Source organism: Palaemon carinicauda, chromosome 37, assembly GCF_036898095.1.
Source record: "Palaemon carinicauda isolate YSFRI2023 chromosome 37, ASM3689809v2, whole genome shotgun sequence".
NCBI classification, from domain to species: Eukaryota; Metazoa; Arthropoda; class Malacostraca; order Decapoda; family Palaemonidae; genus Palaemon; species Palaemon carinicauda.
This window is the reverse complement of record NC_090761.1, coordinates 48,590,826-48,604,001: the sequence shown is the minus strand read 5'-3', so window position 1 is coordinate 48,604,001 and position 13,176 is coordinate 48,590,826. Positions and strand designations below refer to the sequence as shown.

Genomic DNA, 13,176 nt, shown 5'->3' with positions numbered 1-13,176 from the left:
AGAATCCTTGTCCGCAGGGGAGGTCTTCTTGCTGAGGGCCCCCAGGCACCAGTCTAGAAAGTTGAACATCTCAAATGCTCTAAAAACACCCTTCAGGAAGTGATCAAGGTCTGAGAAGGTCCAGCAAACCTTAGAGCGCCTCATTGCAGTTCTACGAGGCGAGTCTACCAGACTTGAGAAGTCAGCCTGGGCAGAGGCAGGTACTCCCAAGCCTGGTTCCCCTCCTGTGGCATACCAAACGCTCGCTTTAGAAGTGAGCTTAGTCGGAGGAAACATGAAAGAAGTCTTGCCAAGGTGTTGCTTAGTCTGCAGCCACTCCCCTAAGATCCTTAACGCTCTCTTAGAGGACCTTGCTAGGACTAGCTTAGTATAGGTCGACTTAGCTGGCTGCATGCCCAGCGAAAACTCAGATGGTGGAGAGCGGGGAATAGCAGAGACAAAGTGGTCTGGGTAAACCTCCCTAAGCAGAGCCAAGACCTTACGAAAGTCAATAGACTGTGGAGAAGGCTTGGATTCATCCACGTCTGATGAGGGATCCAGGTGTGCCGCCTCATCATCAGACGCCTCATCACCAGAGTGTAGCGAAGAGATCGGACAGGTATGCTGAACAGCAGAGTCAGAACGAGCAGGAACAACAATATTAGTGGTTTCCTCTTCAAGAATCTGTTGAGGGAAAACCTGAGGCTCAGACTGCAAAGGCTGAACAAAAGAAGAAGCAGAAGGTAGGCGCATGGGTGGAGGAGGCTGACTCCTGGCATGAGTGGCTGAACTCAAGGGTTGCGCTTGCTGAGTGGTTGGCGGAAGCGGAGTAGCAAGTTCCTGTTCCTGCGGTGTGAGCGGAGCGCGATGAGGTAGAGGCTGCGCAGAACGTAGTAAATGTCTCGCAAGCTGAGGCTCCTGAGGCGCAAGGCTAAGGTGTTGTGGTGCTTGCCTTGTGGAGGGTTGAGCTCGCTGCAGCGAGAGCTGAGGAGACTGACTCATGGACGGGAGAGGTTGTTGTACCTCAACCGAGTGTTGCATCACTGGTGGAGCAGCAAGTGGAAGCGGAGGAAGAGAGGTATAAGCCTCCTGATCCCATTGCTGAGGTTGCCTTAAGGAAGGCGGAGGCTGTACACCACTGGGAACAGTAAACTCAGAACGTGGCTCAACATCGTACGCCTGGCAGGCGGTACTGCGGTCAGGCGGAGCGAGCGCAGGCGGAGCGAGTGCAGGCGGAGGCGGAGGCGCAACCTTCTCAGCCCGACACTCACTCATCAAGACCGAAAGCTGTGCTTGCATTGACTGCAGTAGAGACAACTTGGGGTCGGCAGACACTACGGTCTGCTGAGGCAAAGCCTGAACAGACGAGATCTGTTGCGGCAGAACCTTACTCCTCTTGGGCGGAGTACAGTCGACTGATGACTGCGGCGAGTCCGAGCTGAGCCAATGACTGCAGCCCGGTTGAGCACTCGCGGACTGGACTCTGCGTTTGAGTGGTCTAGAGACCTGAGTCCAGCGTTTCTTCCCTGACAATAGATCAGCGGACGAGTAAAAGACGGGCTCAATCGTCTGCAGGTGGGAGTGACGGTCTCTGGAAGACACGCCCGCAACCACCGAGGATACTTCTGTGCGCCGATCAAGGCCTGCCGAACCCTTTTGCCCTTCGACATTGCTTCTCCCCTGGGCTTGGGAGCTTGCAAGAGGTCCCGGACTGGGAGAACGACTGACACGCACAGAAGTATCCTCACGCACCACACTGACACTGACACTAGCACTTGGCACTGCACTGACACTAGCACTCGTCACAGCACTGGCACTAATTCCACCCACTGCACTCTTGACCTTAAGTTCCTTGACTTCGGCCATAAGAGACTTATGATCACTTACCACTGACTCTACTTTATCGCCTAAGGCCTGAATAGCACGCAACACAACAGACATATCAGGCTGAGGGCAAATAGTAGGTTCGGGGGTAGCCACTACAGGGGTAGGAAAAGGTAGGGGATCATGAGGTGAGGAAAAAAGTGAAGAGTGAGAAGAACTCCTCCTAACTCTACCTTTCTCTAACTTAGTTGAATATTTCAAAAGACGGACAAAATCAAGTTCCGAAAGTCCGGCGCATTCCTCACATCGATTTTCTAACTGACAGGGCCTATCCCTACAGTCAGAACAAGCGGTGTGAGGATCTACCGAGGCCTTCGGAATACGCCTATTGCAAGACCTACATCGCCTATGGGTGGGGGCTTGCGAAATGTCAGACATCTTGAATCCAAAGAGTTAGCCAAGTGGGGTTCCAAAATCAAGCAAAAGATCGTTAACCGTTAATCAGGACTATATAAAAGCTATCTAAGCTAATATAAGAAGGTTTCCAGTAAAGCGACAGCCGAAATCTGAGAGAATACTTCACCAAAAGCCGTGAAAATACTCGAAGATCATAAGCGTATCCCAGAACGTCTTGCCGGAAGCACGACAGAGGAAAAATTGAGGAGGTGTCAACAAGAAGTACTATAGTACCTGGCCACAGGTGGCGCTGGTAAGTACACCCCCTTCTAGTATTGTGATAGCTGGCGTATCCCTCCATAGAATTCTGTCGGGCAACGGAGTTGACAGCTACATGATTATCGGGTAAGTTTAATATTGAAAATTTAAGTGGTTTGTACCTGAAACACGCAATTCTATCCTTTCTCAAAAGTTAGTAATTGCGAAAACAGAATTACAATGTAACAGAAAAATCTAATGAAAGATAAATAATTCAGTGGCTGGAAAGAGACTAAACACTAGATCAAATAAACTACGTTTAAATTCTCTCACCGCATAAAGCTTGAGAACAAGAAAAAACTCTAGAAACGTTTACCTTCTTCCCCTAAAGAGACTAGGGAGAAGAGTAAAAACGATAACAACGTTACTCGCTTGAACGAAACGTTTATCCTCCTCTTTCTCCCTCCGTCTCTATCTCTCTCTCTCTCTCTCTCTCTCTCTCTCTCTACTTAGAACCTGAGAGAAGAGCCCAATCATATATATCGTTAAAACATATTATTGTTAAAGGAAAATATTTCCCAAAATGAAAAGTTCCTTTGTAGAATTAAAACCATTAAGTTAAGAAAGAATGAACAAAACGCTAGACACGGTTACTCTTACTGCAACGTGACACCGTGAAAATTCTCTCTCTATCGTAACGATAGAGCGCAAGTTGAACGTTCTGAAACGTCAACAACTGCAGAGACAAAACAAAACGTTAGTTCAACTTTGAAAACAGTACGAGACTATCAAAGAAATTCTTTCAAAAACATTAAAATAGCATAATATGTTAACAGGTAAAACCGAAATGACGGGCTCAATGTTAATTAACTTCGGTACAAGAAAAGACCGCCTACTATTAGGAAAGGTCGAAAATAAACAAATATAAAAATTAATTTTAATAATTTTATAATAAAAGGAAGTTAATCGAAGAGGCCTATAAAAGGCGGAGAGATATAAAATAAATCTATAACTTTTGTTAAGCAAAATTAAGAAAGAGAGTCTATACTCTCTTAGACACCAACACTTCCGTCTAGGGGAAGGGTCGGCCATTAAAAGGTGAAAGAGAGTTCATACTCTCTTCGTCACCATAATTAATCAATTTAATTCCAAAAGCTAACTAAGCTAATATAGAAGTTTCCAGTATAGCGAATAGCTGCAAATTTTAGAGAAATACTTCACCAAACCGTGAACAATACTCCAAAATCATAAGCGTATCCAAGAACGTCTTGCCGGAAGCACGACAGAGGAAAAAGTGAGGTGGCGTCAACAACAAGTACTGTAGTACCTGGCCACAGGTGGCGCTTGTGAGTACACCCCCTTCTAGTATAGTGATAGCTGGCGTATCCCTCCCGTAGAATTCTGTCGGGCAACGGAGTTGACAGCTACATGATTATCGGGTAAGTTTAATATTGAAAATTATCATTTCAAAGAGGAAATGACAATTTCAACATCTTGCTAACATAAGAAGAAAATTCGCTCTATTAAGCGTTCAGAAGAGGGTAATATCAATAGTGCGCAGAGAGAGAGAGAGAGAGAGAGAGAGAGAGAGAGAGAGAGAGAGAGAGAGAGAGAGAGAGAGAGAGTGAGTGAGTGAGTGCCTTGCCTTACGGGAAAAAAAGAAGCAAGATATTGAGCAAAAGGATCTTCATTTATGATAAAATTATGATAAATTACTTTGCTTTCTCTTATTAATGCCCAAAAAACAACACAAAATTCCTAATAATTATGATTTATTAATATTACCTTTGTAAAAATACAAAGAAAAACTTTGAACGCCCCTACCTCAAAACTATACTTATTGACCTTCAAATTCAATAGTCTCCCTTAGTTTTAAAGACAGCATTGAAATTTGGTATATAATTTAGAAATACATTATAAAACGATAAAATGAAGCCTTTTTTTTCAAATTTTTGTTTCATATTTTTTCTTTAATTTTTCCCCTGATTTTTAGGGTTTATCTTTTTACCATATTGAAAAAAATCATATCTGGAAAAAAAATTGCTTTTAGGAAAAAAAAACTCTTCATATTTAAGGTCTATATCAGGTCTATACAGAGCAGTAATCCCAGATTTTAGTAATAATTATCAAGGGAGCCGATAGAATTTGAAAAACACTCCTTTTCAGGATAAATCGCCCTGGCGTCACAAAAACGAAGGTCAGCGGCAAAAATCTTAAGCAGTTTGGAGATGTCCTAAGTCACCTTATTAAGTGGTATGAATGTCAAAGTCCTGTCACTAAAAATCGGCAATAGCCAGCAGGTCCCCTTAAGGGATTCAACAATCATAGGTCTCCATTCAGGAGATAGAATTGATGCAAAGAGAGTATTATCTTTTGCATATTCAAAAGGTTTGTTTTCTATGTCAAACTACATCATGCTGATATAGCATGAAAAATAATGGGCCAAGTATACTACCTCGAGATCACCAGATATTACATTCCTAAAGTAACTTTGATGCCCATCAACAGCTATTCTTTGCACTCTATTACTTAAAAATTAAGTAACGATCCTATAAAAAGACCCACCTACTTTCCAAATATGGGCTTGATAATTTATACGGTTGAAGGCAACACTAAAATTAAGACCAATCATACAAACTTCCTAACAGCAATCAAAGGATTTCTGTACGGCATTGGAAATTCCAAAAGGGCATCACATGTTCAAAGGCCTTTGCAAAATCCAAACTTATAAATGCCTTCACCACAATTCAATATCAATAAAATTCATAATAGGTAGAAACTTAGACAATGTAAAATGTGATAATCTTAAATTTATAGAATGCATACCTAAGAACTTAAAGAGGAGTCAAAACTTGCATATCATAATTTACAGTGTATGAGAAACAGTAACAGTGTATAAATAAAATTTTCCTATATAGATTATTTGAAAAGTAATTCATGATTAAAATTTACCATTGCATCTAAACTACAAAAATATATATTCTGTAACAGACACTCACCTACAAAACCTGACCATCAAAGGCTATGCTACCACTAACAAATAAACAGAATTGTTTTTATCAAAATTGCCATATTGGTATATTCTTACTAAAGAAAAAGTGCATTCCTAAACCTAACCATACATATTGGACTGTATAGGCAAAAATTAGCCTGACATAAATTTTCAAGGAAGAAAAATCATTTAACTGTACTTACCATTCTCCCAGTACTATCAACCAAACAAAAACAGTATTATTGTATAAGCAGACAGTGAAACACTTATCAGGTCAAAATATAGAATGTGTTTCACATAGGTAGATAAAAAATAATGAAAGTGGAAAAAATGAATAAGAAAATAAGTGAAAAATCTTTCGAGAGGGGGAATGATGGTGCCAACACATAGACAAGCAAAGAGTGAAATCGAGTGAGAGCCAAGACTTAGATCTGGCGCAAAGTCTGGAATTCACCTAATGGGACTTGGCATTCTTTTTTTTTTTCTTCTTCCTTGAGAGAAAGTTGGAGTGGGTAACAATTTGTGACAAACAAAATGGCACTTTTAGTTTACAATGTTGTTAAAATAAACAAATAGTGTGGATGTAGTAATCATACTTACTGCTCCAGTCTTTGTTTTATACTCAATCAGAGCTGTTCCTTTCTTGGACTTCTGCTTCATAACCATTGCATTTATATCACCCCACTATAAAGAAAAAAAAAGGTTGAGAAATTTGGATTAAAATATTTCTAGCATTGAACATTAACTTTTCAGGATTATCCTGTACAGACAGTGAAACTCCTAAATAAATGATTAAACTACCAAAGTACATACTGCATATACCAAACTGTTAAAATTTTATATGATAAACAACTAAAGGACACCATAGCCACATAACAAAATATAAAAAATAAAAAACATATATTTACATAAACATATGGATGTAAGAAGTTGCCAAAAACCTAATTCTTATAAAATTACCTATTTCAACACTTACTAGCAACTCATAAAGCTGAACTCATATAGAGGCACAGCTTTGTTAATTATATAAAAACTTAAAACTCCATCTTAATAGACTACCCTAGTGCTCCTTATTCTACTCCTCAATAGAGAAGACTATACATTATTTGCCAGGTGCAACAGATAGAAGCAAGAATTGTTAGTTCCCACCTAAGCTCATTAGATATTTGGTCGAGCATTATAGATAAAAAAATAATTGCTGGTAGGTATTGAAATAAGTAACTTTGTTATGAAAATTAGTATTAATCCAGTAACTATTACCCACAGCTGAAAGTGCTGTCTAAGAGTCCAAAGAAACTCCTGTTTCTAAAGTTATCCAAATAAATGTACAGTATTCTCACTATTCAACCCTACCATCTACATATGTGGTGACTCAGGGAATGTGACAGGCCTTGTGCTACTTCCAAGAATGAACCAAGGTATTGTCTGTCTTTTTCAACCTATTGTGTTCCATAAACTTAACAAGAAGACCAAATTCTACAGCTGTGAGGTTCTATACCTATCATAGCTTAGAAATTTACAATCTGCCACACCAAACTAAATTAATAATATATTCAGAACCATTTTAAAAGCAAAGTTAACTAACCTGAACTTTAAACTCAATCATAACCCTACTGTATCTATAACACCAAATCAGGTAAAAATAACACATTTAAGAATCATTTGTGTTTTTCCAAACGAAACAAACCTTGAGCTCTTTTTTAGGGAATACTCTTTCGGTGAAGCAGGAAAACCAGCCATAAGACTTTTAGCAAGGTGTAACTACTCCATTTCTAGTTAGCGGAGGGTAGTGGGTAATACAAGCTAACCTGTTCACACACAATCTGTTGTTCTTTCTAAACTTCTGATTGCACGCAGGACTTGCAGGGGGATAGGTGATGGCAGGACAAATTTGTATACAAAGCTCAAGGTTTGTATTGTTAGGAAAATACAAATTATTCTCAAATTTGTCATTTCTTTCATCAGGAATACAACTCCTTTCGCTCTTTAATAGGGATGTCTCACCCTTGGGCGAGTTGAAGTCCTAACCAACTAGCTGGTCTTTGACCCGGGGCTTCCTCCGTGCTACACACGCTAAAGAGGAAAGGCCTTGACACCTATTCTAAATCTGCATACATTTGCACGCTTCGGTAGCAATCTGTGTGACTGTGTCATACAAGCAATGTGACTGGTTCAGGTAAGAATTCTTAAAAATAACTGGACTTCCTTGACCAAACCATAGACGTTACCCAATACCCACCTCGCCAGGGGGATATGGGGACATAATAAATATATACAATATGTATTATACCGTGCGAGGCAGTACTGTATATCTTAGCAATCCATGTTTGCCAATGGTTATACAATAAAAGCAGATGAGCAACCCGGAGGAGTAACGAAAACTTTGGGTATGGAGGAAATGCCCCTCTAAATCTCGATGAAGTCGCTGGCAACAGGGTGAAAGATTGGGTTTAGGGCGATAGACAAGTTGTATTTTCGGTTTCTAATCCAGATGCCTGGCGAATGATCTTACTGGAATTAGTATGGACTAGGAGGGGTCACCTGCCTTAGTTAGATAGGCACTGAGCCTCGCAAAGAACTGGCTATCCTTTGATGAACTTGGCCAATGAATACTCTATGGATTTAGTCAGTCAATGGAAAGCAAAGATGAAAGAATGGCCCCCAGTTCAGGGCGTGACGGGGTGCTATGACTCTTCCGGTTCATAAATACTAAAGAAAAATCTAAAATTGGTACTTGGAATGTTACAACTATAAATCAGATCAGGAAGTTACAGAAAGTGGAGAAGGAATTTATGAAATATAGTTTGGATATCTTGAACCTAAGTGATATATACTGTAAGGAGATTGGCAAGGAAACCTTAGACCAAGGCAATATCTATTGAAGAAGAACAGATGGAGTTGGAAGAGAAGGGGTAGGAATGATGAGAAGGGGTAGGAATGATGATGACACCAAGAGCAAAAAACGCTTTAACTGAGTGGAAAGCTGTAAATGGTAGATTGTTGCTTGCAAAGTTTAAATCAAGCCAGTGCAATATGAGTATTGTAGTTTGCTATGCACCTACAAATAATTCCCCTGAAGAAAGGAAAGATGAATACTATGAAGAATTGCAGAGTGTTATAGATGAGATCCTGGAGAGAGATATGAGAATTGTGATTGGTGACTTCAAAGCTGAAGTTGAAAGGAATAATCAAGGTATAGAGAATGTGATGGGTGTTGAGGGTCTTGGAAAAGTTACAAATGAAAATGGGGCCCACTTTATTAGTTTCTGTTCAACAAACAATCTTGTCATTGGAGGTACTCTTTTCCAGCACAAGGACATCCACAAATATAAATGGACTTCATCATGTGGCAATTACAAAAATCAAATATATCACATAGCCATTAATAAAGAGAGAAAGAGGACTCAGAAATGTAAGAAGCTATAAAGGTGCAGATATTGGTAGTGATCATTGCCACACTGAAATTAGAACTGAAAGCACCCAACAGAAATGCAGATAGAATACATATGATTGATAAAACTAAGCTTCTAGCAGATGAGCACAGGGAAACATTTGTAATTGAATGTAGAAATCGATTTGCAGTATTAGAGAATTTGAGATATAAAGAACAGACAATTGATGAAGAATGGTGAGATATTGAGACCATATATCAGTCAGTTGATAGTGAAGTTTTGGGATATGCAATTACAAAGAGGAAGCCATGGATATCAAATGAAACATGGGATAATATAAAAAGGAGACAAAGAAAGAAATTGATTGTTGAAAGTTTTCAAGGAAGTAATGAAAATTACAAGGCTGAGCATGCTAAGTATTCCGGTATGGACAGTGAAGTCTAAAGAAAAGCCAGGAATGACTGGAAAGAGTATTTAGACCACAAAGCAGATGAGGCTGACAAAGCTATGAATTCAGGGAGTGGCTATGGTGTAAGAATCGCTCATAAAATTATCAATGTGCTCAGAAACTTTGGTTTCTAATATGAGGCATTCATTTGAGCTCCTTATAACTTGTTTTAAGAAGCCAATAATCTTGCAACGTGATGCCATCCCTAGGGCCAGGGGAATGGCGGTGTATATTAGGACTGAATACCCTGCTTCTCATAAATCCTGCTGTGAATGTGGATGTCATGAGCTTCAGGTAATAAAAGTTTGTGGCAGGCATAACAACTTCTATTTGTGTTCGATCTACTGGAATCCAGACAAGGATGATTCTATCTTCGATTGTCTTCTTACCATTATAGCTAAGATAAAAGATTATAGAAAGGCCTCTTTTTTTCTTTGTTGGTGATTTCAATGCTCACCATAGGGAGTGGTTAAATTCTGTTTCTCCTACTGATTGCCATGGCTTAAGAGCTTTATATTTTGCCTCTGAATTAGGCTGTGAGCAAATTCTAAGTGAAGCTACTCACAGGTCTGGTAACTGCTTGGACCTCGTATACACCGACTCCCCAGGCGTTATAACAAGTAAGGTTGGTTCTCCAGTAGAGACTCTGATCATGCCTTGATTTCATTAGTAGTGAAGACCGACCAGTCTGTCCCTGATGTATCATACTTATGTAAGATCTATATGAAATCTCAGGCAGACTGGAATGGGATTTTACAAGATCTTTTGGGCTTGAATTGGTCACAATTGTATAGTAGTGTTGATCCTATTGTCCCTTTGAATGAGAATCTCGTCAACATAATTGATAGGTGTATCCCTTCTCCTGTACTAAGGTACCGAGTAAAGGACAAACAATGGTTCAATGATGATTGTAGATGTGCTTATTTGGGGAAGCAGGAGGCCTATCATCTTTGGAAGGGTAACAGATCATACTTAACCTGGAATAACTATACTGTACTCAGCTTAGAGCTTTTGCTCAAAGAGTTTATGCGTCCACTGAAAAGAAATACAATTTAACCATGAAAGAAACCCTTTTGTGTACAACCCAGGAGTATAAGTGGTGGACTACCCTTGAATCTCCACTCTTTGGTGTAGATGCAAAAGTTCCTCCTTTACTTAAACCAGATGGCTTTGTCACTCACTGTCCAAAGGAAAAGGCAACCCTTTTGGCAGATGTGTTTGACAGAAAGCAGAGTAATGAGAAACTCGAACTTCCTCATTCTTGTTTTCATGAGGCTAAACAAACAAGTTTAACTTTTCGATCTCGTGAAATTAAAGCTCTCTTGATGGACTTTGATGTCTATGGAGGTGTAGACTTAAATGGTATTTTTCCCTTGTTTTTTTTATAAAGACTGCAGATTTCTTAGCTCCAAAGTTATCTGTTATTTAGTGCAAGTTAGCAAGAAGAGGAGCTTTTAGCACTTGGAAAATAGGTAATGTTACTCCACTATGTAAATAAGTTTGTGGTAGCTCAAGTCCAACAGATTACTGCCCAATTTCCATAACTCCCATATCATCTAAAGTTTTTGAACGCCTTTTGGCAAAGTGTCTTAATAGGTATGCTGAAGGTAATCATCTGTTCCCTAGTTTGCAATTTGGTTTTCGTAAAGGCCTTGGAGCATGTGATGCCCTTCTTACAGTCTCCAATGCTGTACTGAAATCCCTTGGTTGTGGTCAGGAAGTTCGTATGATTGGCCTAGCTTTTAGGGCTGCTTTTGACCGTGTTAATCATGAGGCCGTTGTTTTCAAACTCAAACAGTTGGGAGTGGGTGGGTTGTTTCTTAGCATCATTATTGAATTTTTAAGTAATAGATCACAAAGAGTTGTTGTGGATGGGCACCATATTGAGTATAGGAATGTGATATCTGGTGCTCTACAGGCTAGTATTCTTGGCCCATTACTTTTCATACTATATACACATGACATGTGGTTTGGCCTAGAAAACAAGCTTGTTGCATATTCAGATGATGCTAATCTCTTTGCATCAATTCCATCTCCTATGTGTAGATCTGTGGTTTCTGAATCCCTTAATAGAGATCTAGCTACAATTAGTGCATGGTGCAAATTATGGAGTATGAAGTTGAATCCTAGCAAAACTCAAAGTATGATTGGAAGTAGGTCAAGGACAGTGGCTCCTCAACATCTGGATCTCAGCATTGATAATTTCTTTAACTTTTTATGACTCTTAAAATTTTAGGTGTGATTCGCGTCAGCAAATTTACTTTTGAGAAACACATTCGGTTTGTCTTCTTCAATTGCACAAAAAATTGGCTTTTTGAGAAAGTCTTTTAAGATTTTTGGTGATCAATCTATTCTGAAGAAGTGTTTTAATTTTTTCATTCTACCTTGTTTCGAGTATTGTTCTCTTGTCTGGTCTTCAGCTGCTGATTCTCATCTTAATTTGTTGGACAGGAACTTATTGTCTATTAAATTCATGATTCCTGATCTAGATATTAATCTCCGGCACCGTCGTTCAATTAGTTCATTATGCACGTTGCATAAGATTTTTTATAATTCTGACCATCCCTTACATTCAGATCTTCTCGGACAGTTCCATCCTGTTCATAATACTAAGCATGCAGTTAATTCTAATAGTCACGCCTTCTCTATCATGAGGCTCAGTACTACACAGTACTCTAGAGGTTTTATTAAAGCTGTGACTAAGTTGTGGAATGATCTTCCTAATCGGGTAGTTGAATCAGTAGAACTTCAAAAGTTCAAACTTGCAACAAATGTTTTTATGTTGAACAAGCTGACATAAGTCCTTTTATAGTTTACACATGAAATACCTGTTTTAATGTTGTTAATGTTTTTAAAATCTTTTATTTTAATTATTCATTCTTACATAAATCGTTTATTTATTTCCCTTTTTCCTTTCCTCACTGGACTATTTTTCCCTGTTGGAGCCCTTGGGCTTATAGCATCTTGCTTTTCCAGCTAGGGTTGTAGCTTAGCTATCAACAACAACAACAACAACAACAACAATAATAATAATAATAATAATAATAATAATAATGAAATCTCTACACTGGTAAAGAAGAAGCATATACCCATTATAAAAAGGGATAGATCTGTTATAACAACAGAAGATGAAGAAGGCAACATTAGATGGAACACTCTAGTGAGGTCATGAATAGGAGATATGAAGGGAATAATTTGATTGATATACCTGATGCTATGAAGACTTGAGGTGCTCATGAATGAATTCAGTGTGTTTAAAGTCAAAGCTATCATTAAAAAAACTAAATAAATGGAAAGCTCCCGGATGCCATGAAATAATTGCTGAGATGATACTGGCCAAAAATGAAGTGACCCCCAGAATACTTACCAGATTATTTTGTAGAATGTGGCATGAAAAAGCAAAACCTGATGAGTGGGAATTAGGAGTGTTGGTGACAATGGCTAAAAAAAGAGACCTGACCAGATTGCAATAATTACAGAGGAATCACACTCACGTCAGTTGTCATGAAAACATATGGTATAATTATTCTAAAGAGGCTATAGAGAAAGATTGATGAAAACATGAGAGATGAACAAGCAGGATTTAGAAAAGGTAGAAGTTTTACAGACCAACTTTTCATTTTGATACATGTACAACAATGCATAGAATATAGAAATCCACTTTTGATGGCATTTGTGGATATCAAAAAGCCTTTGATAATGTGCACCGGCCAATTTTGTGAAGACACCTGCATTATTGTGGAATTCCTCTTATATATGTAAATTTGATTAAGTTTGTTCATAAGAATAGCAAGTGCAAAGTTAATGTTAGTGGAGTCCTAATGAATGAATTTCCAGTGAAAAGCCAAGTAATCCAAGGGAATGTGTTGTCACTTGTTTTTTTATCC

The 13,176-nt window shown here is 38.9% G+C and overlaps 1 protein-coding gene across 2 annotated transcripts in view; it reads right to left on the bottom strand.

Moving 5' to 3' along the window:
* LOC137629082 (dnaJ homolog subfamily C member 17) overlaps positions 1-13,176 on the bottom strand; it is a 102,969-nt gene that overhangs the window by 41,482 nt on the left and 48,311 nt on the right. For both annotated transcript variants that reach the window (XM_068360350.1, XM_068360351.1), the window contains exon 6: positions 6,050-6,133. In XM_068360350.1, coding sequence (XP_068216451.1) covers positions 6,050-6,133 — 84 coding nt within the window. The remainder of the gene's footprint in view (positions 1-6,049; positions 6,134-13,176) is intronic.